The sequence below is a fragment of the Diceros bicornis genome, chromosome 15, assembly GCF_020826845.1.
Source record: "Diceros bicornis minor isolate mBicDic1 chromosome 15, mDicBic1.mat.cur, whole genome shotgun sequence".
In the NCBI taxonomy this organism is placed as follows: Eukaryota; Metazoa; Chordata; class Mammalia; order Perissodactyla; family Rhinocerotidae; genus Diceros; species Diceros bicornis.
In genome coordinates, this window is record NC_080754.1 from 16,094,988 (window position 1) to 16,121,644 (window position 26,657).

Consider the following 26,657-nt stretch of genomic DNA (forward strand, 5'->3'; position numbering starts at 1 on the left):
TGCAATTGAGGTGCTCTGGTGAAAAAGCTTTAGAAGTGTAATAGTAACCCTTATATCAGTGCTGTGGGAATTGCAAATTTTAATGTTCAGAGAGCCTGTTACCTTGGACCAATCCTTGGAATTTTCTCAAAGTGTTTAACTGTTAAGAGGTTGGAGCCTGAAGCTTCTGGACCTAGGAAAACACATTTTCCAACTCTATCAGAAAATAGTACTTTAGAAGTTAAATAAACTCTTAACAAGTTGGGACTTCTTTTCCTATAACTACTGATGATGGGCTCTATCTAAGTTTTATGTTGAAGGATGAGGAACAAGTTCCTTGCAGAAACTAAGGCTTTGGTTGTATGGGGACCTGACCTCTGTGTCAGTTGCTTGACTCAGCCTGAGCGTTGCCCTAAATGTCCTACTTTCTAAACACACTTTTGTATTCCTTTTCTCATTTCACAAAGTAACTAATTACAGGATAACTAAGACAGAAAACAGGCCAAAATTGTAGTGGTTCAGTGTAAGTCTAAGTTGCAGTTACCCAGGGAGTAATGATTCAGTTTGTTTATTACTTAAGTGTTTTCAGTTCTCTGGAATCAGATGCAAAGAAAGAGTCTGGTGTGTAAGATGTTTGTTAGGATCCACACACGTGAAGGTAAGGGAGTGGAGGCCGAGTTGCGCAGAGGCAGAAGTCGAAATGCCATGCAAGCCCGACAAAGCCTCAGCCGACCCTGCGGGGAGATCTGGAGTGAGGATCGCTTGTGAGAGTACCCCACGTCGGGCGACATGGCTGGGTCTCGATGCCTCCACTTTGCTCGGTCACCAGGTACACAGGTTGCCCTGTGAAGAGTGTGAATGTAGGCAAGGCAGCTCTCTGCACATGAGGCCGGCCCTCAAGGGCTGACAGCTGTTTACTATCCACTGCCGACACTCCTCTGTCTTTCTGTGAAGGGGAATCTGAGTGCTGCATCTCCTTATCTACTCTGATGAAATTGCTGGCTTGAGGCAGACTCTTGTCCTTGTACCATATAGGCTTGCTTAGATGCAAACGATAGAAATCAGCCTAGTTAGGAGACAGAGAATGCAGTGCCTAACATAGGCTTTGGAGTCAGACTGCCTAGGTTCGAATCCCGCCCTCACTGCTTGCTAGTTTTGTGATCTTGGGCAGTTACTTAAATCTCCATTCTTTAGTTTCCCCATTTGTAAAATGGAGGTGGTATTAGGGCGTATGAAGTTATTCAGTAACTATTCACTGAGTGCTTATTTTCTTTGCCCAACCACTGTTTTTTCTTTGCCCTCATGAAATTTGCATTCCAGGGAGTGATACAGATAGTAAACAAGTAAACTAAAAAGAAAAATTATGTTCTTTCAGATAGTTATAAGTGCTATGAAGAAAAGAAGGGCAAGAGAATTGAGGATGACAATGGGAAGATGGGGACTATTCCATGGAAGTGAGGAAAACACATTCCAGGCAGGGGCACAGCAAGTGTAAAAGTCTGAGTTGCCAGAGCTGAGATTTAAATTTAACTATGTTAAAACATCAAAAGTGCTTGGAATTCCTGCATTTTATACTTTAAAAACTGGTGTTTTGGGGCTGACCCAGTGGTGTAATGGTTGGGTTTGCGCTCCCTGCTTCAGAGAGGGTTCGCAGGTTCGAATCCTGGGCGTGGACCTATGCACTGCTTATCAAGCCATGCTGTGGCAGGCATCCCACAGAAGAAGTAGAGGAGGATGGGCACAGATGTTAGCCCTGGGCCAATCTTCCTCAGCAAAAAGAGGATTGGCAACGCATGTTAGCTCAGGGCTAATCTTCCTCACCAAAAAAAAAAAAAAAAAACCTGGTATTTTCATAATTTTCTTATTTTATCCTGAAAGATGTGTAAGAGCTGGTTTTGGGATATATTTGCAACCTCTTCTCTGCTTATAACACAATGGAGTAGAAAAAGCTAAATTATTCATAATCATCATTATATTTTTCTCTTCTTAACATTGACTTTTAAAAAGTAGAATCAGATGAATGCACATTTGTAGATCTGGTAAGAGCGTCTCAAGTAAATTTATTGAATTATCAGTTAGGCTCTTGATTATCTTATTAGTTTGATGTCACTGTTCCTAATGCCTGCTGTCTTTGGCATAAATTGAACAAGATATGTCTAAAAATAAAAAAGTTAAAAACTATAGGATCATCAGTTCCTGTGGTGGCTAGGATTGTCCAGCTGAGTGATAAATCCACAGGCAGCTGAATCATGAACAAACCCATTTGATTTCCACTAATCATTCCTCATACATTTGTAGGCTCTTACTGTGGTTTTAAAGGGAAAATACATAAATACTTATTTTTAAAAATTAGAACAGATACTATTATTACCTTGTAAATTCTCTAGAACACCTTCCTGAAGCCTAGGAGATTTGAAGCATCTGTAAGGAAGGTCTACTGTATACTCGAATGCCTCCTTGTTCATCTTTCAAGTCTCAGCTTACCCTCCTCTAAGTCACTCCTGTCCTGCCCAAGTCTAGCTTAGATGCCCCTGCTTTATGCTCTTCTAATCCAGCCTGCACTGCTCCTATGAGAGCACATACATCACCTTATTGTAACTACCTGTTTGTCTTTTCATCCCACCAGGCCAGAAGCTCCTTGGGGGAGAGCCTGTGTCTTACTCCATTATATTTTCAGCCTACAATACAGCACCTGGAACATCATCGATGCTTAAAATAAAATCTATTTAGTTTTGGAAAATAAAATTATGGTAAAATATACGTAATAGCTAAGCAAAAAACTAGGCAAGTGACTAGATTTCGTTCAAGTAATAAGAAGATAAGAATACATTAGACACTTTCTAGAAATGAGGCAATATTAGCTTGCATTAACAGAATAAAGTTAGTAGTCATCACTGTTACTTTTCTGTTAGGGTTACTGTTAGGGGCCTCACAACAACCCCATTAGATTTTGCCGATGAAACTGAGGCTCAGAAGGTTGAACGGATTTGATTTGCCCAAGGACACGACTTATAAATGCCAACTCATTCTGTCTGACTCAAAGCCTTGGTCTCTGTCTCAGTGAAAAGAAGGAGCCAGAACACATGAAGTGGCACTCTTCAGTACTTACTCATATAACATTTAAAGGACTGTTTTTATTTTGTTTGCTCTATTTTAAAAGAAACATTGGCATCCTGAAATACTGGCAGAAAAGGGTAGCCTTGGAAGAGAAGGATCTGAAAAAGATTATCCTTTGAGGGACAGTTGAAGGCACTAAAGAGAATTTCCTTGGAGAGGGAACATCCGTACTCAGTGTGGCTCCCAGTAGTTGGATGAAAGAGGGCGAGAGGCTAGAAGTTATGAGGAAGTAGATTTAGGTTGGATATAAGACAATACTCTAAGAGGAGAGTTCTAAAAATAGAATGGCTTTTTCAAAATTGAAGCTCTGTTGAAATAGTAGTACTACTGATGAAATTTTTGTTAAGTGTTTTACCTTTCCCAGGGACGTTTTAACACGTTTGTGATTTAATCACAACTCTGGAGTAGGTTGCAGCATTATTCCCATTTTTCAAATGAAGATATTAAGAGATTTTGATTTGTCCAAGATCTCTGGCAGCATGTCACTGGTAGAACCAGGATGTTTCCCAAGTCTGCTGACTCAAGATTTCATGCTGCTTCCACTTTAATAGGCAGGTGACCATGTATCACACATAATATGTGGGAAATACCCGTATTTGGGGAAGAAGTTAGACTGTATGATTATCGAGTTCTCTTCTGACTTTGAAAATCTTTGATTTTCTGAAGAGTAAATTTTTTTTTTAATAATTTTATTTATTTATTTTTTCCCCCCAAAGCCCCAGTAGATAGTTGTATGTCATAGTTGCACATCCTTCTAGTTGCTGTATGTGGGACGGGGCCTGGTCGGAGAAGCGGTGCGTCGGTGCGCGCCCGGGATCCGAACCCGAGCCCCCAGCAGTGGAGCGCGCGCACTTAACCGCTAAGCCACGGAGCCGGCCCTGAAGAGTAAAATTTGACCTCATTTGCCACTTCTTTGAAGACTTTGCCCTACTCATTTCCAAATAAATGTTTGTCTTTAAACTTTTTTTTCCCCTTGTTACCTAAGTAGTTTCTAGACAAACTTGCTCCATCTTTTTATATTCCAGTTTTTGGCAGCCCATACCAGCTTACCAACAGCCCCTTCTACTGCATCTTTAGGAAGTCGGAGAATCCTAGTAAACCAACGTCCCCTTTTCTTTACGTCCTCCCTCAACTGCCCTTCTTCCAATTTAATTTTCTTGCTGAGGAAACCAAAATTCTTGTCTCCTTTATTGTGACATTTGTAACTATAGTAGCTGGTTTGTTTTTTTTTTCTAATTCGATTCCATTATTTCTAGTTATTTATACCCTACCTTCATCTTTATCAATAAATTATCAACCTGATGATATCTGCTTTATCACCGATACCATCTTTAAGTTCTTGGTACTTTTCTTGCCCCTTTGATCCCATACTTTTCACTTGTAAGGTCTCCCGTATCTCCATATGGTTTTAATCTTTGTTTTCTCTCTTGCTTGTTTCTTTAATGACTCAGTTCTTCCCTGTGAGCCCTGTCCACCATCCCTCTTCTGATGGCACAGAGTGTGTCAAACCAGAACTCCCCTGCTAATGACTTCATTGTTGTACTCCCTTCCCCAGTTCTTTGATATCTTGGTTAATGGATTACAAATTGTGTTCCATGGAGTGTATGGTTCTGTAGTGATCCTTCACTGACTCCAGAAAGACTGAACAACACTACTCAACCCTGCCTGAATTAATCCCCAAGGCTCAGGGTTTGGTTTTCCTCTCTTTCTGTGTTCTCTCTGGACTCAACTCAGTCAGCCTCAAAACTTACTTTCCAGCTACCTGTTCCCCCTCCTTCATCCACATTGGTTTACACTTCTCCCACTTCCAAATCACTTCCTCCTCTGCTCCCAATGTGTTGTCATTTTGAACACTTAACTCATTTCGCTGTATAGTACAGTTGTTTAAAGCCAGTGAAAGCTCCTTTTGTTCACAATCCTTATTCCCTAAGTTGAACACAGTGTCTTTTCCTTGGTAGGAGTTCAATAAACATTTAATAAATTAAATTCCATTGGCACTAAAGCCACAACTATTTCCAGAGCTTTTCAGCTTCTCATGCCTGCATTGCCTTCTCTACTTTAATCTGTTCAGTTAATTAAACATCATTCTTCTCATAACAGTTCTTCCTCAATCTTTGGTTATTTCTTCTTGTTTGTAGGATAAAGTCCACTTGGCATTCATTTCAAGACCCACAAATTAGTCTTTCTCTACCTTTGCATCCTTATTTCTCACTGTTGCCCTAATATAAATCATTTATTCCAGTTAGGCTGGTCTGTTAACTTTCTGAAAATTTTATTTTCATTCTCTTATTTTTGTTATTTCCCTAGCTGGAATGCCTTTGCTATCCTTCTTAGTTTATGCTAATTCTAGCTAACCTTCAAGATGTCTTCCCTAAACATTCTAATCTTTGAACTTTTAGTAAATAGTTGTATGTTATTTGGCACTTTATTACTTGGTGATCTGTGACCCTTACTTTATGGTTGTTTGGGGACATTATTTAGCTTTTTATATGTACATGTATTTATCTCCCTTATTAAATTGTCAGTAATTATTGAGTTTGACCAGCAGTCAAAAATAAACTTTCTACTTTGGGATCTGCAACCAGTTTTCTGTTTGGTCTTGAATAGTTTATTCTTTGGGTTTTTCAGATTGCACATCTATAAAGTAAAGAAATCGAACTGAATTTCTTAAATTGTTTTGTGTCCTGCTAAAAAAAAAAGAAAATCTCCCAGAAAAACTTTAAAGAAAATAATACCTTTAAAAATTTTTTTTTTTTTTTTCCGGTGAGGAAGATCAGCCCTGAACTAACATCCATGCTAATCCTCCTCTTTTTGCTGAGACCGGCTCTGAGCTAACATCTATTGCCAATCCTCCTCCTTTTTTTTCCCCCAAAGCCCCAGTAGATAGTTGTATGTCATAGTTGCACATCCTTCTAGTTGCTGTACGTGGGACTCAGCCTCAGCATGGCCGGAGAAGTGGTGCGTCGGCTCGCGCCTGGGATCCGAACCCAGGCCACCAGTAGCGGAGCGCACGCACTTAACTGCTAAGCCACGGGGCCGGCCCTAAAAAATTCTTAATGTAAAATATAATTTGTTAGATGGTGGGAAAAAAAGCAGGGAAGGAGGGAGGTATGTTGCAATTTTAAATAGATAGGCAGAGAAGCGTCTCAGAGACGGTGGCATTGAGTAAAGACCTGAAGGAGGCCTGGGAGCAGATGTCTGGGAGAAGAGTACCCAGGCAAAGGGAGTGACATGTACAAAGACCCTGAGGCAGAATGTATGTGTGTTTATGAGAAATGGCAGAGTTCAGTGGATATAAGGGAAAGAGTAGTTGAGAGGAGGTCAGAGAGATAATGGGGAGGAGGGCAAGATGTAGGGCTGGATAAGGCATTGGAAAGACTTCACACTGTTACACTCCTTGATGTTTTCTATGGAATACTTTTACATTGGGATATATAATTCTGAATTTCAATTACTGTAGACCATCCAGGAATGTGGTACTTCCAATCAAATTTTAAGAATTTTATATTATATTTTACTTTGAAGAAGTGGTAATACATGTGTATGGTGATGGATGGTAATTAGTCTTTGAGTGGTGAACGTGATGTAATCTACACAGAAATCGAAATATAATGATGTACACCTGAAATTTATATAATGTTATAAACCAATGTTACCTCAATAATAAAAAAAAGACAGAGATGGAAAAACAAAAAAGAAGTAGTAGTAACTCAAGACTACATTGAAGATGAGAGTTGGCTACCTATTTTGGTTCTTTTGCTTTAGTGTTTGTAATTATAACTTAACTTTTCTTACCATAGGTAAATTAACATGATGGATTTCTCTAAGCTACCCAAAATACTCAATGAAGAAAAAGAAAGCACGTTTGGTTATGTGCATGGGGTCTCAGGACCTGGTAAGTAATATGTAATAATCTCAATTATTAAATTAAATAATTAAATTACTAAAGATTCCTAACTTCAATTAATGTCTTTTCAAGGTATTTTAAGTAGAAATACACAAGTTTCTGTTCACCTACATAAATTCTATCTGTCCTTAAAAATTTCGTAGCTGCTAAAAGACTGAAGTAATAGTCCCATCGTAAGGGCTCCTCTAGCTAATTCATTATCTAAATTTCATCATTATTGAGGTGTCACTAATTTGTGATAGCCTATTTATTATGTAAATGTATAATTAATGTTCAGAGTTTCACCTATATGTCTTAATTTTTTTGTTAAACCTAAGGTAAAAAAGCTGTAAAGTTTATAGCTTTTAGTATAATACCTTGCAGATAATAGGCGTTCATAAATATCTGTTAATGTATTCGAACTTTAATAACTGTTTTCAGAGCGTTTCTCAGCAATATCAGCCTTGGCTCCTTACATATATAAATCCTTCTGAATGGTTATTTCACATATCACATAACTAGCTACCTATGGGAAAGAAGTCTTATGACATGATAATGATAATGGAAAGCAGTTTTAAACTTTATGTTTATTCTGCCAAAATTTGGGGTACTGCATTTTAAATAATAAATCTCATTCTAGTATTCATTTTGTTATTCCACACTCCCACTGCAAAGTGAGATCCACAGTTTCTGTAGGCAAAACTTGCTCATTGAGTTATAATCCTTAGTGCCATGGAAATTCATTTTTCCTTATGTCTTTTTATAAACCTCACGCTATAGTCTTTTTCGTGTTCTAATCACAGTGGAGGGCATGACCCTTTTTTGGTATTTAGGCAAATGAAGACTGTCAGTCACTGTGCCTCTTATTTCTCCCGAAGGAGCCTCTATGCTTAGAACTTGTGTTTCAGCTTGAACTCATTGGCAAATACATTTCACTGTTTTCAATCTCTTTTGCCATTCAGAAAAACGATTTTCCCCTTGATGATCATAAAGCTCTTTAGGAAAGACAGGCTACACACAAGAACTTTTAGGGAAAAGGCCAAAGAACATCATCAAAAGAGTTTAGGTAAACATGTTTTTCTGAGTCTTGTAGTAAATTGTTCCTTGGAACCTATTTATAATTCTTAAGTACTTAACAAGGTAATAGAGAAATGGCATACTTTTTGGTTTGTGAAATATGATTTAAAATTTTAGTTATCTCTGGCATTTCAGTGCATCTTAATTATTCTTATATAGTAAGTATAGAGGTAAATATTTATGAAATTAATAAATCTTCATTGTTACAAGTTAATTAAATATTAATACTTTAATGGTTTCCACTTGAATATTACCTAATACATAGTTCTAATTAACTGTATCAGAAGGCTAAATATTAAAAATAGGTTTATTCCTGCACATATCTGAAAATGTGCAACCTTCCCTCCCTGCCAGAAAAGTAATTTTTGCTTCCTAGACAGTGTGGTCCAAAAAAGCGAGTACAAATTCTGGTTCAGTATTTATAAGAAATAGTATTCTTAATCAGGACTTCACCCAGTGGTGGTGACGAATTATAAACATCCTTATGGTCTATGAAAAAATTTTATAGGTGTGTATGTGAGTTTTTCTAGGTAGAACTGTCACTGGTTTATCAAAAGGGTCGATGTCCCAGAATAGTTTTAAGAACCACTGGTATAAAGTGTTAGAAAATAAAGATATTGTTTTAGATAGTATTTCTCAAAGGAATGATGACAACACAGCAAACTGATAATTGTGTGGCATTCTACCATGCCACTAGCTAAAGCTCTTGTTCCAATTTTAGCTTTAAAGTTTTTTATTGTTCCAAAACCCGTCATTCCATGTATTATAGCAACCTGAATTGATCAAAACTTGTCTCAAGGTCACTAGGTAAGAGTTTGCCATATAGAACTTCCAACTTTTTCAAAATAGTTTTCTTGTGTATTATGTGAATGAGTAAGCTTTAGCCTGACAAATTTATTTTGTTTACCTCTATATCATAGGCTAAAAATGCATCTTTTTTGTGAAACTGTGTGTATGTTCCACAGTGAGTGTTTTATTTTTCTTATGAATATATGAGAGAGGTTTATTATTGGATTTATTGGACGTTTTAGTTATCTATAACTATTCACAGAGTCTTAAGTCATCACAGTACTCATTTCTTCTTTTCAGTGGTTACAGCCTGTGACATGGCAGGTGCAGCCATGTATGAGCTGGTGAGAGTGGGCCACAGCGAGTTGGTTGGAGAGATTATCCGATTGGAGGGTGACATGGCTACTATCCAGGTGTATGAAGAAACTTGTATCCTTTTTGGTTCAATTTCTTGCCACTTTCTACAAGTCAGAATTTAAGGGATTATGGCCAAGGTAAAAGCAGCAACTGCCAATGGTATCAGAAGCCTGAAATGTTGGTGATGTGAGAAACCTGATTTTTACAGTTTATTGAAAAAAGGTACTAGGAATTAGTGCTCTTATTTTAAGAAATTAGTATTATATTCTAAACTTTCATTGCTCTTAATATTTCTACTGAAGTGTGTTTTACTATTATAAAGTTCACAAACTTTAGGGGGAACTAATCAGAATTTTTCTTCGGAGGGATAGATATTGTAGAAGAAAGCATAAACAGAATAATAACATTGATTTGTATGGTTAAAATTCTCCAATCATGGTTTGTGTTTAAGATAGTAAATCCATAAATAAATCAGTCACCACTCTGTCTTTATTGTAGTAAATCACACTGGGTGATGTGTTACATTATAGCTTTAGCACTAGGGCATCTTTATTATTTGTTTGGTTACCATAATTTTGGCATTTGAACGTAGTAATTATTTTCAATTTTCTATGAAAAATAAAGAGGTAGAGGGTTAAGCTTTGTGAAGAGGAACCACGTTTTTTTTTGCTTCAATTGTATGTTACTTAGATTGATTCTCAAGATCAGCATTAATTCTTTGGCTATTAAGGTTTATTTGGTACAACTTTTTTGCCATGCTAAAATATATGCTTACAGGTAACTGTTCTCTCTGTGTGAGAATTGGGGTGCTAATTCAAAGCATAATCATCTGGAAAATTTAAATAAATTAGAAGTCTTTATTGCTGTGAAATTGTGACTAATCAAAAGGATTTTTTTCTATTGTTAGCTTTATCTTTTGCTTTATCTTTTATTTAATCTTTTACATGGTTTGAAAATTTAAAATAAACAAATGAACATGTGTACAGTGACAGCCCTCCCCACCTTTGTCCCTGTATCTGGCAAATTTCAAAACACACATATGCATGCGTGTGGCCACTTTTATTGCTTCCTTTTATTGTATAGCCTTCTAGTTTGTTAATTGCATATATGAATGAATATAAATGTGTATTTTTATTTTTCTTCCCTTTTTTCTCGAAAGATAGCATATTATATGCACTGTTCTGCACCTTGCTTTTCCACTTAAAAATGTACGTATTGTGGAAAATGGACAGATATGTGATAAATACAGAAAAATATTAATGGTAGAATCTAACTGGTAGAGATAGGGGAGTTCACTATCAACTTTGTTCTAGGTTTTAAATTTTTCATAATCAAATATTGGATGAAAATATATTTTGGAGACCTTTCTAGAGCAATTCATAGAAGCCTCTATTCTTTTTTTACAACTACATAGAAGTCCATCATATGAATGACCGTAATTTATTAATCAGTCTCTTGATAGAAATTTTGGTTGTTTCTAGTCTTTTACAAACAGTGTTACAGTGTAACTATAGTGTGAATTCACAGAAGTTGGATTCTTGGGTTAAGGTTTGTGCCTTTTAAATTTTGGATAGATATTGCTGAATTGCTGTCAATAAAAGTTGTACTGATTTTACTCCTATCAACAAGTATGTGAGAGTGAGGCAGATTCAGTGTGCTTATTTGCAGGTTTTATTCTTATCTTTTCAAAACCACTTCTTAATTCGTAAGATTTTAAGTTTTTGTCCAGGTACTAATATCCTTTTTAGGGGACTGCTATTCCTCAGTGGTATAGTTGAAACAATATATTAAGGAGAGGCTTTTGCTTCTATTTTTAGCTCTGTGGTTCCCAAACTGTGAACCAAGGCACTCTGGGCAGCTGCAGCAAACTCATGTGGTAGCCTAGGATATTTTAAATTTTTGAGGTTAACACGGGAATATTAGACAGCTTGTCAGACACCACGTGAACTAGTAGCTTAAGATAATAAACTGTTTCTTTTCAGCTGCGCTATATTTTTGTCCATGATGTCATATCTTTGCAAAGCTGAGTTTTGGCAATTGCTAAGCTAAAAAGCAAGTATCATATGAAAATGAATGTGGAACAGGTATTCAATCTGAGTCCAATGTTTGAAAATTGTATGGTGCCCAACAGGCACATACATCCCATTTGTAAGAATTGAGGTTATTTAAGAATGAAATTAAAATATTTTTTTCTTTCAAAGACCTACTCAGTTGTTGGGACATATGTATTTATTAAGTTGTTTGGACATAACTATTTAATAAATGGAATTATTAGATATATCTTTTGTCATAGCTCACTGTGAAAAAGTTACTAAAATGTGAAGGATGCTGTGAACTGAGAGAGTTTGAGAATCTGTTTTAGCTCCTTAAGTGTCATTTCCCTGTTAAACTGTGCTATTTCCTTATTATAGTATCTCTAAACTTTCATAGTGAGTTTTCCTCAACTACTGTTTCTAGCTGGTGTGTCTGTTGGAGATCCTGTACTCCGCACTGGTAAACCCCTCTCGGTAGAGCTTGGTCCTGGCATTATGGGAGCCATTTTTGATGGTATTCAAAGACCTTTGTCAGATATCAGCAGTCAGACCCAAAGTATCTACATTCCCAGAGGAGTAAATGTGTCTGCTCTTAGCAGAGATGTCAAATGGGATTTTACACCTTGCAAAAACCTACGGGTATGTCTTTGTAACCAAGATTTCTAAAATTGGTGAAAGAATGTGAAACGGATGTTTAGTGAACTATTTTGTACTCTTAGTCCAAATAAAAATAGACCACAGAAGCATAATTTAAATTTTTCTTTAAATCCACTAGAAGGATGGTGGAACTAATATGCTTTATTGATAAGTGAGGCAAATGATTTAAATTATAGCAGCAAGAGTGAGTCTATTTGATGTTTATTTCAACATTAAACAGCAAATGCATTTGTTCTCTAGGTTGGTAGTCATATCACTGGTGGAGATATTTATGGAATTGTCAATGAGAATTCGCTCATCAAACACAAAATTATGTTACCCCCACGAAACAGAGGAACTGTAACTTACATTGCTCCACCTGGAAATTATGATACCTCTGTAAGTATCATGTAAACTTTATCTCATAGATAAAGTGAGATATCTCGCAAGTGACTCTACTTAAATATATTATATTTGCCCAGTTTTAGTGCCCTAAATAGTTATGTAATTGATATTTAATGTGTAGGTTTTAAGTAACTCCCATAATTATTTAAGATTTTTTTTAAGTTGGGTTTGGGAATACAAAAAGCAGACATATTGTTTCTCTTTTAAGAGAGAGAGATATCTAATATAACATTTTCCTACCTTCTTATCTTATGCTACAGTATTTATAATTTTATAATTTTATTTATTTATTTATTTTTCCCCCAAAGCCCCAGTAGATAGTTGTATGTCATAGTTGCACATCCTTCTAGTTGCTGTATGTGGGACGCGGCCTCAGCGTGGCCGGAGAAGCAGTGCGTCGGTGCGCACCCAGGATCCGAAACTGGGCCGGCAGCATTGGAGTGCACGCACTTAACCGCTAAGCCACGGAGCCGGCTCTATGCTACAGTATTTAAAGCCCTGATTCTTTAGGCATAGAATACTCTTTGATTTTAATTATCAATCTGTATTCACATAATTAATGTGGATTAATTATGGCTTCTTACCTTGGGTGAGCCATTCAAAACTTAGTCCTTTAATGTTACTGATAATCATATCTTATAGTAGACCCATAATGGTCTTTTTGGGTTTGAAGATAACTTTAATAAGAGAAGACTATTGTAACATGTAATTTTTTCCCAATAAAATGTGATAAAAGATAACAATTTTCTAATCATTTCACAAGAGTAGTCTGTGCTCTACAACATATAGAGAACAAGAGAGTTAAGATTAGGATTCTGGGCAATCAGCTAGCTTTCCTCACTAGCTTAGAGACTCACTCACTCCTACATGGAAGAACCACGCTGAAGTAAACAACTCAGATTCATGTATCAACAGAGTTACAGATTTCTATAGATCTATGGACTTGGGGGTTAAAGTTAAAATACTTAACTTTATTAAATATTTTAGGGTTCTTAATAGATAAGTATTTTTCATTAGAGCAGCATAAGAACATTATAATAAAGTAAACAAAACAAAGTAGGGAAAATAAATTATGAAAGCTTTCATTTCTCCTTTTCCCCAGTGCCATGAGTATCTTCTGTATCCTTCAAGACTTCTCCCTGTGCATATCCATATAATTTAACTATTTCTCTATTGCTTGAGATACCTCTTTCTCAAAAACTCCCAAATCTTTTTTATCATTAGAACAGTAATAAATGCACCTGGTTCAAAAATTTAGAACTGTATTTACAATACAGATTTACAATAAAAAGTATAAATCTCCCTCCCTACTTCCATGCACCGCCTCTCTACCCCCAAGAGGAATCTGGGGTTACTTTGATTTAGAGGAAGAAACGTTCATAAATTTGACTGTACTTAAAATCCTGCTGTATTTTTATAGGATGTTGTCTTGGAGCTTGAATTTGAAGGTGTAAAGGAGAAGTTCAGTATGGTCCAAGTATGGCCCGTACGTCAGGTTCGGCCTGTCACTGAGAAGCTGCCAGCTAATCATCCTTTGTTGACTGGCCAGAGAGTCCTTGATGCCCTTTTTCCGTAAGTTTGAGCTGTGTCCCATGGTTTCCCTTCAGAGTTATTATATGTGCTTATTGTTTCACTTCTTTATAAGTAAAAGTTTTATGTGCTAATCCTATAATAAATTTTATCTAGAGAAATAATAGTGAATTAGTTAAATTTATTTGTGTATCGCTAATTCTTATTATAGAGTGAAACCATTGAAGATTTATTTTTTTCACAGTTGCAAAAGGGAAGCATTATTTCTAAAACTTTCCAGAAGAAAATCTGTGCCAAAACAATAACTATCTTTCTTAAGTTATCCTAGAATTAGTAGATTGGTGTTACTATAAATTGATGATTTCTAAAATCAGCTGGGCTCTCTATGCTGTGCAGCGATCTTTCTTAACTTGTAGCCTGCTCTTCGCCATTTTCTTCATGGACTGCTTAAAAACCTCTTTTCTCTTTATATCTCAGGCTTGACTATACCCTGCTTTACTTTCAACAAATAACTTCATCATTTAATTCACAGAAGAGACTGAAGCGATGATAGAGTAACACCTTCAACCTCTGATCACCAACCTATATCATACCATTTACCCTTCAACCTCTCACCCTTCAGACCTACTCTCTGAGTTCTTCTCAGTATTACTCTCTCCTAAGATCTTCGGTCTTTTGACTCTCGTCAGTCAGCACCTCCTGCTTCCATATCCTTCACTGTCCAGCTTAAAGTTCACAGTCTATCACTTCTACGAACGTTTGTCAGTATACTAAATTTTTCTGTTCCTTTGTCTTCTGTCACACCCACCCAGCAAAATTCCAACTATGAATCAATCAGTCCAGCCATCTCCTTCTCCCAAGTCTACGCACAGACTGCTGAGAAAATAAAATAATCAGTGCAAGCTGGTATCTCACTACTGTGTAGCAATCCTTCTGCATTTCCCTAATCATCATTCTCCTGTTCTCCTTTGCAGCTATTTCAGACCTCTCCACTTGCCTCGATCTTCAACTCCACTCTTCCTTCTTCTTCTTTCTCAACAAATGATCCTGTTAGATCCTTCACAGAGAAATTAGAGGCCATCAAATTTGAAACTCCTTCAGTTAATGTACATTCCCATTCATCTCTTCTTCCTCTCCTCTTTCTGGAGCTTATCCCACCTAATGCCTCCTCAAAGACCTCCCTCTGTAAGTTATCTTCCTTTATCTCCCATCTAATGAGAAAAAGATTCTAACCTCTACCCTTTTCCCCTGTCTACCTTCCACTGCTTTTCTCTTCCTCTTCACAGCCAAACCTCTTGAAAAATAAATTAGTTGTCTCCACTTTTCCCACTCTAATTCACTGTACCACCCTGCCCTTGGCTCCATCACTCAATTGAAACTACTCTCACTAACATCATCAGTCACTCCCATGCTGATAATTCAGTAAATAAGTTTTAGTATTTTCTAAATTCCTACAACTTTGGATATTGCTTTCTGCTCCTTCCTCTTTGAAACACCGTCTTTCTTTGTTCTTTCTTTTAGCTTCTGTCCACAAGTTCTTATTCTCCATTGCAGGTTCTTCCTCCCTTAATTTTGATATTTCTTAGAGTTTTTCCCCTCTTCTGGGGCCTCCTCTCTCCTCATTATATATCTTACCCTCTGTGGATAGCTTTAGCCACTCTCATGACTTAAATATTCATCTATATTTGATGACTCCTAAATCTGTATCTTCATCCCAGATCTCCTCTGAATTCTAGACTCAGATATCAACTTCTGATTATACCTCTCCTTTTGAATGTGCTACAGGTGTCTCAAAGTTGGTATGTTCAAAACTAAAATCATCATCTTAATCACCACTCCCTTCCTTGAAACTTCCTTATCTTTCTTTGTTGCCTCTCTCAACAAATGTCATTATCATCCATCCAGTGAATGCCTAATCTAAAATCTGTGACTTCTGTCAAGGACCATTCTTACCCTCCTACATCTAATTATTGAACAAGTGCTTTTATTCTATTCCCTAAATGTTTTTATCTACATCTTTTATCCCTTCTCCATGACCATAATTAAGGATTGTACCCTAATTGCTATAATAATCACTTTTAATCAGACTTCCTGTCCTCAGTCTTGCCTTCTTTCTAAATGGTTGCCCGTATTGCCTAGTGATCCATCTAAAACACATATCTGATCCTGCACTGTTTTGCTTGAAACCCATAAGTGCTCTTTTTTGCCTTTAAAACAAATACATACTCTTTTACTCCTTAGAAAGCCACCAATGATCTGTCTGTTGCTCACCGTCCGGTATTGTCTCAGCCACTTGACTGCCTGACTACTTCCTTATGTACCATTTTCTGGGCATACTGAAGGACTTTTAATTCCTCAAGCAATGCTCCTTCTTGCCCCTGGACCTTTGGCATGTGTTCCCTCTGCTTGGAATGTCATTTCCCTTTGTCTGGTTAATTTCTATTTCCTTTTGGGTCTTAGCTTCTTTCAGGAAGAATTTCCTAACTCCACTTCAATCTAGTTATCAGACTTTGCACCCGCACTGTGTACTCCCATAACACCTTGGATGTTTTCTGTGATAGCACTTTTCACACTGGATTGCTGAACTTCCAAACTGGGGCACACCCAGCCCCGCCTCCCCACCCTGGCTTAAAAGTGATTAGAAAGAGCTGTGCAAAGCCGTAGGATGAATGGACATGCCTTTTTAGTTTATCCAAGTCACTGAAAGGTTTGGAAGAGAAAAAATCTTAATGCATATTAGTTTTATATTGAAAAAAGTCTATTATTATTATTAAGGATGCAGTGTTTCTGTGAATTTTATAGTAAAACACAGTATTACAATGAAATTTCCCTTAGCGTTACATCTCGTTTCTCCTGCCCAGAACCTCCTGCCCTGCACATGCACTCAGTGTGAATACACACACACACACCCCCCATGACATTCACTTGCCTCTGCCCTTAAGGCTATTTCACTCTCCACTGCCGCTTTTTAGGGAAAGTTTGAAAGTGGCTGCTAAATAATACTGTAATCACCGGCTGACTCCCAGTTTACCCCACTGGAATGTGAGTTCTGTGAGTACAGAAATGTGGCTGTCTTATTTGCTGTTGTGTCTCCAGCATCTCCAAGCACAGTTTTAGTACCTATGAAGTACTTCATAAATAGTCATTGAATGAATACAGGGGGATTGACTTAACACCTTAACAAAAGTCTTTGTTTATGAACCTTTATAGCAAGATATGAATTTCTTAGGTCTTCCTGTTTTTTGCCTTAGAAGACAACTTTCAAAAGTTGTTTGTTTTTCTTTTAGCTTTAATTCCTGTATTGTCCTTTCATGAACTAATGTATATAAGCATTCAGAATATCATTAGTACTATTTTAGATATATCTTATTTTCATATCCCTCTTCCCCAGGTGCCTTATGGAATATACTTTCACTTTTCAGCTATTAAAGATGATAGAGATGATTAATGATAATGAAAAATATGTACTGTTATAAGTACAAACTAGGGGAGCAATTATTATGTCTATATCTGTATATCTATCTTTGTAAGTATATCTATAGATACAGATGAAAATATTTCAAAGTGCTTTCTTTCTTTAACTTATATTTGTGTGTCACTTACCTACTTTACTTATTAGGATTTGTTAGGAAGTAAAGTAATCCACACTTTGTTTTCTTTGTTTAGATGTGTACAGGGAGGAACTACTGCAATCCCTGGGGCTTTTGGCTGTGGAAAGACAGTGATATCGCAGTCTCTCTCTAAGTATTCCAACAGTGATGTGATCATCTACGTAGGATGTGGTGAGAGAGGAAATGAGATGTCGGAAGTCCTCCGGGACTTTCCAGAGGTCCGTATAGATAAAGCTTCCACTGCTGTTCTAGAGAAAATACCACTAATCAACTTTCATTGGCAATTAATAAAGCTTTGTGTTAGATTTGGAGCAATGCTTTCATTTGCCAAGGATCTTTTAAGGCATTTTCTAATTATATTTGTGATTCAATTTCTATATTCAAGGAAAGGAATTTGAATTTTTCAAACACTTGTAAGTTTCTTTTTGTGGACTGGTGGTTTTCAGTTATTGGGAGAAATATAAAATAGACAAAAAATTTATAGATGTGAACTTTACATAGGCTTTACATGATCTACTAGGTTATTATAGTAATATTCCTTTTTCCATAAAATAATGGAATTCACTTGTGAAATGGAAATAATGTCTGCCTCCTTTGCAGCACATTGGGGCAGGGAGAAGAGATTGGAGTGATGGGGAATGTTACTTTGGGAACACTGATTATAAGAGGGATTAAATATAGACAAGTTGTAAAAAAGGGACTAAAATGTTGTATTTAGAAATTAGAGGATCGCTAATAGATTGTTTGCCTCCAGCTCACGATGGAAGTTGATGGTAAGGTGGAGTCAATTATGAAGAGAACAGCTTTGGTCGCCAATACCTCCAATATGCCTGTTGCTGCTAGAGAAGCCTCTATTTATACTGGTGAGTATATGAATTGAAATAAAGGCAATGAACATCTCTTCTCAAGTTTAAAGCTAGCACCAAACCTTTTCTTTTCCAAAGAACGTCTCTTTCGTTCTAAAATACCTCTTGACATACAACCATATTCCTAGCTTTTAAAAAATAGTTTACGTAGTACATCTTAAGAATATGTCAATAGAAAATGTTCTACAGAGCTGCCCCAATCTTTATAATGACCATAAAATAATGTATCTTCTACTACTGGTTTGTGGATTTTTTTCATTATATGTTTTACCATTGATCTAACTCTGAATATACCTGTATAACTTGAATTATCAGCTTTGAATTATCATATTTTGACTGCTGGATATAAAAGATAAGAAAATCAGTATGTTTATGTATTACCTTTCATCTTTGCTCCCACTTCTACCCCAGCTTTTGGTGGTTTTATTTCTGCATTTTCAGGATTTATAATATTCACATTCTGTTCTGTAACCATATATCCAATCTTCTTGTTAGCCTTTGACCTATAGTAAAATGGAGTGAGTTCCCACTGGCAGTCCTTTGGCTAAATTTCTCCATTTGTTTCATGATTGGCTAAAATTTCACTTTTGGGAGTTTCTTCAAGAAAGGCTCATGGAAACTATATTCCCTGAATTCTTGTTTCTTCATAAGTTTGGTTTTTTTCCTACTGCCTTTAAATTTTAACAGTAGTTTTGCTGAGTATAGAATTTTTGAATCAATGTTTCTTTCCTTGAAAACTCTTATTCTAGCATTAAATGCTGAGGAGAGATCTCAGGCTGGCCTACTTTTTTTCCTTTCATAGATGATTTTTCTTTTTGCCCAGAGGAATTTCTCTTTAAATTTAAAGTTTCATGATTTTATTAGGATATATCCCCTTACTGATAGTTTTGATAAATTTTTCCTGAGACATAGTGGACCCTTTCTTTTTTTGTTGTTTTTGTTTTGTTTTTCTTTTTTTGAGGAAGATTCGCCCTGAGCTAACATCTGTTGCCAATTTTTTTTCTCCCCAAAGCCCCAGTAGATAGTTGTATGTCGTAGTTGTACATCCTTGTGGTTGCTCTGTATGGGCTGCCGTCTCAGCATGGCTTGATGAGCAGTATGTAGGTCTGCGCCCAGGATCCAAACTGGTGAACCTTGGGCTGCTGAAGCGGAGTGCGCAAACTTAACCGCTACGCCACTGGGCTGGCCCCTACCCTTTCAATCTGAATATGTCTTTTATTTGGGAACATTTTCAAGAATTGTTTCTGAAACTTTCTCTTCCATTGTGGTTATCTTCTTCAAACTAGACACATTGGGTCCCCTCCATCTGTTTTTGTGTATATCATTTTCTCTCTAATCATTTTTATTTAGCCTTTTATCCATTTAGTCACAGGATAATCAGTGTTTATTCTTTGTGTTGCTTCTAATGAAAGCTTCGTTTCTGTAATGGTTTTATGTTTTCTTTCAGCTCTTTGTTGGGTTCTGCTGGCTGATGAAACATCTTTTCTGACGTTACTGTATATTTCTGGAGATTTTATTCTGTGGTAGGATGCGTCATTAACATTTTCTTTCATTAATTAATTGTGGTCAGATTTTCATCTGTTCCTTGGCAGGTTCTTTGACCATCATTGTATTCTGCTCTTCTGTCTTTTTTCTTCTTGGATTTTTGTTTAGTTCCTATACTGATGTTTATTATTACTATTACTCGTCTCTGCAGGAGATGGGAAGGGTGGCAGGAGTATTTCATGGTAACCTGTGAAGTTTCTTATGGCATGGAGTTGTGTGATTAAGTTATATTTTACTCTTTTCTCTCTCCTGCCAACAGAAATCCGAAGCTGCAAGGCCCCTTACAATGAGCTCTTTCTCTTCTGCTCAGCCTCACCCACTTTTTACTTACTGAAAGGAAGGAGTGCTTGCATATGTTTTGTTTGACTTCGTCTCTCTGCTTCTCCTTGCTGCCAGACTGGGTCCAGGGAACTCCTGCTGCTACCCTGTACCCTTTTTGCAGTGTTCCAAACAAAGGATTCTTAGTTTTGCCCCTTAGGATGTGCCTCCTACTTTGTAGAATCTTAATCTGAGATGTGCAGCCTCAGGTGAATTCTTGGTGTCTTCCGACACCCTTGTTTGGTTGTTACCTCATTTAAGTGGCTTTCCTCATTATTTTGTTGTGGAGCTAAACATGTCGCCTAGTTTTTGACAATAGAGTTTGTGTTTCTATATGTCTTATTTTCCTTGTTCGATGATACCTTTTATGAGAAGAAGGAGAAAGTGACATATTCATCTACTACTTTAAGACAGGAAGTCTATCTACTTTTAAAAGGCTGCACAGTATCCCTTTGTATGGATATATCTTAATCTGTTTAACCATCATCCTTTTGCTAGACACTTGGATTATTGATAGTTTTTTTGCTATCACAAACTTTGCGTCACTAAAACATCTTTATGCATGTTTTTTACACTGTTTCTTTGCGTGTTTTGTGTGCACATTTCTTTGTACATTTTGGGAGGTAAATTCTTAGAAGTAAATTGCTAAGAGTACAACTGTTAATGCAGATTTTAGATTCTGATAGCCCTTCAAAAAGGATAACAGTGGACAAGAGTTCTGTTTCTTCACATCTTCACCAAAGCTAGGCTTTTTAACACTTTCTTATGATAACTATTGAATGTATAGAAAAGTTGAAAGAATTTTCAGTGAACTTCTACTCAGCACCTAGAGCTGACAATTAACGTTTTACTATCTGTGCGTTATTAGATAGCTATTCAGTCTGTATTTCTTCACTGTGAGCTAGCATCTTTCCTATGTGTATTAACCATTTGAAAACTGCCTTCTGTCCATTTTCCTTTTGGATAGTAGTTGTTTTACATACTGATTTGTAAAAGCTCTTTAAATTAGTCTTTTGTCTGTCATGAGTTGAAAATGTTTTCCCAGTTTATTCATCTTTTGATTTTGTCTGAGGTTTTTTTTTTTCTTGTGGGCACTGATATCTTTAGGTCTATATCTTTAGATCCTTGAAACTTTTTTGAGTTTTACTCATGTGTATCTGTCTCTTCTACCAAGTCTTTATAATATATACATACAAGCATTAGTGCATGTCCTCACAGATACTTAAAACATAGCCCTGTTTGTATAAGAAAGGATCTGATCCTATCATCAGACTGAAATATGTGATAATTATTGTGTTGTTTTAAGCCTTAATAATGATAAGTAATATTTCGTAAAGACTTTGTTCATGGAACCGTTTTTTGGAAGCCTCAGAAATCAGTATTTCTTATTCTAAAAGATGTAATATGATAAGTAGTAAAGTGCTCAATTTTCAAGCACTATTTTGTTTTACTTATATAAGCCTCTGGTTCTTTACTAGTATAATAAAGGAATCAGGACATTAGATTTTGGGACTCGTTAATGTAGCAAGAACTATACATTTCTAATATCTTAGAGTTGCATAGTAGTTTGTACTTTTCAGAGGGCATTTATATGTATCATTTCATCTGATATGTACGGGTAGATAGAGCAAGAGTTATTCCCTTTGAACAGATTAGGAAAGCACACTGGGAAATGAAGTTACTTTGGTAAAGTTAATGACAGAATAGGAACTAGAACCCAGGACTTCTTTCTGTGTATTTGCTTCTTCTGAGTGGTTTACTGTATGTGATTTTACAAGACAGGACCTGGTCTGCATAGCAGAATGATCTGGATAATTAAGATATTACTCATGTTTATAACATTGTTACTTTTGAAAAATAACCAAGCAAGCTAATTAGTTGAGGGGTTTTTGGTACGCGTGTGTGTGATATATAGACAAATGCTACATTGAAAATTAATTTCAGACATAATTATCTCAGCAAAGAATAGGGAAAAAATTCTTTTTCTACTTTTTAAAACGTATGTTATATGGGGCCGGCCCGCAGCATAGTGATTAAGTTTGCGCGCTCCGCTTTGGCGGCCCAGGGTTCGAGGGTTCGGATCCCAGGCACAGACCTACACACTGCTCTTCAAGTCATGCTGTGGTGGTGTCCCACATACAAACTAGAGGAAGATTGGCCGTGAACTAACATCTGTGCCAATCTTCCTCACCAAATAAATAAATAAATAAAACGTATATTGTATTAGGGTAGACTAGGTTATGGCAGTAAATAAACCCAAACTTATCATTGCTCATTATAATAGATGTTTATTTCAGGGGGCCCAGGGACTCTTCTTTCCTCTGACATTCTGGGCTGGAACCCAGGCTGAAAGAGCTCTTCCCTTTTCCACTCATGACTTTCAGGGCTACTCAGAATCCGCTCCATCTCAGTAAGCCAGAAGGAAGAAGGAGCATGGAAAGTTGTGTGGCTTGCCTAGTGATGGAACACATTACTTTGACTTACATTCCATTAGCTAGAGTTCAGTTACACAGCCATTTCTAAATGCAAAGGAGGCTAGGAAATATAATTCAGCTGTGTGTCCAAAAGAGGAGGAAGAACAGATTTTGGTGAACTGCTAGCAGACGACCTCATGTACTTACTTCTTTAAAGTTTGCTTCAGGGTGAAAGAGTCGGGATTCTACATTATAGGATTATAACTTGTGATATTCTTCCCAATTCAGGAATTACACTGTCAGAATATTTCCGAGACATGGGCTATCACGTCAGTATGATGGCTGACTCTACCTCTAGATGGGCTGAGGCCCTTAGAGAAATCTCTGGTCGCTTAGCTGAAATGCCTGCAGGTAAGTGTTTGTATCACTTATTGTGTAAGCAAGACCAATGGGATATTGGGGGCTAGCTTAGAACCTCTCTTTTTAAATTTCTTTTCGTTTTTCAGATAGTGGATATCCTGCATATCTTGGTGCCCGTCTGGCCTCTTTCTATGAGCGAGCAGGCAGGGTGAAATGTCTTGGAAATCCTGAAAGAGAAGGAAGTGTCAGCATTGTAGGAGCGTAAGCACCTAACTATTTACTTTTGAAAAGAAAAAAAAAAAAGTCATTTATTTTAAAGAGAAAATATTTAGCTTCCTCTGAGGGTAGTGATTCTTAATCAAGATTGTACTCAGTTACCCAAGAAGCTCTTTAAAATGCATGTGTTTAGGTCATCTCTGCATATTCTGGTTCCATAGATTTGACTTAACTGATTTATTGTAGTAAAGTCACAATATCTTAAGAATACTTAGAAAATTATAGACATGTTAAGGTAAGATTTTATCATGGAGAAACAAAGTGAAGATTCATGGTCACTACGTAAAGCCACTCTTTGTTCTCAGATTTTCCTTCCTTCCTGCTTCATCTGTTTGATTAGAATAATGAAACTGATCATAGTAGCTCTCTCATTTCTCATACCAGAAGGTGTTCAGTAGTTATCATTCTTATTTGCAACTTAGTTCTGGTTTTTATTTAATTTTTTTTGTGTAAGATTTTCTTTTCAGAGGTCAGTTCTAAAGTTATTTACCTTAAAATTGACTTTCCAAAAAAATTTTACTTGCATATACAAGTAATTTTTCTTAAGCATTTCTAATGACTTTTTTTTTCTTTTAAATTTAGGGTTTCTCCACCTGGTGGTGACTTTTCTGATCCAGTTACATCTGCTACTCTTGGTATTGTTCAGGTATATCTTTTCCTAGTGTGGTCAACTTTGGAGCTCTCCCACCCCCACTCTACGCTCACCTCTGCCCCGCTCTGATGTTATCTCAATCATCGCGAACTATCTAGTTTAGTCACTAAAGAGTAGGCTATGGTAGAATCTGGTTTAGGAACATTCTTATCACTGAGAGCCTTTAATACTTTCTGTTGTTTTTTAGCTCTTTACCTAGGATTTATAATACACTCAGTATCTATAAGTGGAAAATACATCTGGGGTACCAAAGTTTTAGTAATGTTAGAGTAATACTACCTTTAAGTTAGAGTAACCGTAGTTGTAGAAACAGGCCCAAAAATGCATAATGGCAAAAACCCAGTAGAACTTTCTTTCTCCTCATAGTATGGTCCAGGGCAGATAATCCTGTCAGAGGGCAGCTCTTTTCCATTCGCTAGTAATTCAGAGACCAGGGCCCCTTCCATCTTGTGGTTCCACCATTACCTAGCCTGGTAATCGTCTGTGTGTGGCTGGCACAAGGGGAAACTGTGGAGAAGGCACACGCATTTTTTGAAGCTTGGGCTCAGAGGCAGTCACTGCACTCATTCTGTTAGCCACACCCAGATGAAAGCAAAGCTGCAAATGTAGTCTCTGCCTACGCAGCTGCTTCCCAGGGACGGGCATGACTCTCAGTGGATAGCTAGCCAACTTGGCCGTTAAAAGAAGCCTAAATGAAAGATGTATACAAATCAGGGCTATAGTAAGGAAAATAAATGCTGATATATTCATAAGTATATGTATTATTCATATGGGTAAAACAGAATATTTGCTTATGTCTCTGTCAGTATCAGATAAAAAGATATGGCAGAGGTTAAATTTACAATTCTCAAGGTCTTTAACCTTTGCTAAAATTTTGATTTATAAATTGCAGGGAAAGGGGGAGCAAAGTTAGGAATGCATAAAATATATGTGAATGTTTGGCCTCAAAAAAATGACTGTTAGATCTTATTGGATTGGCCCTTAATGATAGAGAATTGGATTCAGTTAGAACATTTAGAAGTTTTCAATCAAAGTGAAGTATCTATTCTATCTCAATAGGCATTTTCTAGTTTGTTTGTTTATATTACACCATAATCTTCAAAAGAGTCAATTAATTTTTCTTTTTGCTATCAGATTTGACACACTAGTAAGAAAATTCAGATAAATTTTGAATTTGATTTGTAGATACTACTGATCCTGAAACTGAAAGGAATATATTTTCCATTATACTTTGTATATACCAAAAGATATATAATTTGACCAAAAATTTATAGAATTAAACAAATATACTTCAATACTTTTTTATTTTAATTTTTTAAGAAAAATCATTGTAATTTTTTTGTTTTATTTTTAAATCAGGTGTTCTGGGGCTTAGATAAGAAACTAGCTCAACGTAAGCATTTCCCATCTGTCAACTGGCTGATCAGCTACAGCAAGTACATGCGTGCCTTGGACGAGTACTATGACAAACACTTTACAGAGTTTGTTCCTCTGAGGACCAAAGCTAAGGAGATTCTGCAGGAAGAAGAAGACCTGGCGGAAATTGTGCAGCTTGTGGGAAAGGTGAGGTGTTAAATCACATAGAGGACAGATCTGTGAGTTACACTGGAGTGTTATAAGGACAGATAGTACCTCGCATGTGTAGATTCTTGCCTAGTAAAGTGAGTATTTGATAAATATTTTTTAAACTAATAAAATTTTAGATTATTCCTTTATCCAGCAGATAAGGACCTATTTGTGTTGTGGAAGATGAAAGATGATGATTGTTTTGATATCTATGGTTGAGTAACAAACCACTCTGACACTTAGTGGCTTGAACAGTGTTTTATTGCTCGTGGTTTGGGGGTTGATGGACTCAGTTGGATGATCTTGCCTGGGGCCCCTCAGACAGTTGCAGTCATATGGCGGCTGAGGCTGGAGTCATCTGAGAATTTCTTTCCTCACATGTCTTGTGCCTGGGCTAGCGTGGCTAGAACAGCTAGGGGTTGGCTGGGCATTTCTCTCTCTATGTAGTGTCTCCATGTGGCAGTTCAGGGCTCTCAGAATAAGTATTAAGAAAGAGAGGAAATGGAAACCAGCAGCCTCTTAAGCTTGAGCCCCAAAACTAGTATAACATTGCATCTGTCTTATTGTTTTGGTCAAAGCAGCCATAGAGCTTACTCAGGTTCCAGGGGAGGGACTTGTACTTCACAATGGCCAGTTAAAAGAAGTGACTAAATTGTTAGGGCCTTTGCATTCTTTTTGGTCCTTTATAGCACTTAGCATGGTCCCGGTTATATTGTAGATGAAAAAGAAACACTTGATTTACTTTTATTTCTTTAAATAGAACACACCCATCACCAACCAAATTAGAGGTGGTAGAGGTAAGATCTATTAACATACATTTTTGCAGGAGCACCAGGGCTAGGAATCATAAGTATTGGGTTCTAGTTCTAATTCCTTCAGTAATTAGCTACATGACCCTAAACAAATGACTTACATTTTTCTCTCTGTATCTTAATGATGTTTCAGATGAGTATAGTGCAATTAAATTTAGCCAAGTTAAATGCCAGAATTGAATGACTTATCAGATAGTATGCAGTGCCGATCAGAACCTTAGAGTCTGGTTCTGTTGTTTTTATTATATCTTATAAAGTCACCTCTTAGTGTTTTTCCAACAAAGGATACTATTATTAGATAGCTTGCACGTATTAAATACTCATTATTTATAAATGAGTACTGTGGCCCTCTAAGAGGAACTAGAAACAGAAGACCTCCAAAACCAGACAAAGAAAATACAATACAAAAAGAAATTCTAGGCTCATTA

At 36.7% G+C, this 26,657-nt stretch overlaps 1 protein-coding gene across 2 annotated transcripts in view; it reads left to right on the plus strand.

Moving 5' to 3' along the window:
* Positions 1 to 26,657, plus strand: part of ATP6V1A (ATPase H+ transporting V1 subunit A) — a 60,596-nt gene that overhangs the window by 23,464 nt on the left and 10,475 nt on the right. For both annotated transcript variants that reach the window (XM_058555812.1, XM_058555811.1), the window contains exons 2-12: positions 6,897 to 6,991; positions 9,149 to 9,277; positions 11,663 to 11,877; positions 12,136 to 12,273; positions 13,700 to 13,851; positions 17,476 to 17,638; positions 18,175 to 18,283; positions 22,852 to 22,974; positions 23,070 to 23,184; positions 23,782 to 23,845; positions 25,211 to 25,414. In XM_058555812.1, the coding sequence (XP_058411795.1) occupies positions 6,907 to 6,991; positions 9,149 to 9,277; positions 11,663 to 11,877; positions 12,136 to 12,273; positions 13,700 to 13,851; positions 17,476 to 17,638; positions 18,175 to 18,283; positions 22,852 to 22,974; positions 23,070 to 23,184; positions 23,782 to 23,845; positions 25,211 to 25,414 (1,497 nt within the window). In that variant the 5' untranslated portion in view covers positions 6,897 to 6,906. The remainder of the gene's footprint in view (positions 1 to 6,896; positions 6,992 to 9,148; positions 9,278 to 11,662; positions 11,878 to 12,135; positions 12,274 to 13,699; positions 13,852 to 17,475; positions 17,639 to 18,174; positions 18,284 to 22,851; positions 22,975 to 23,069; positions 23,185 to 23,781; positions 23,846 to 25,210; positions 25,415 to 26,657) is intronic.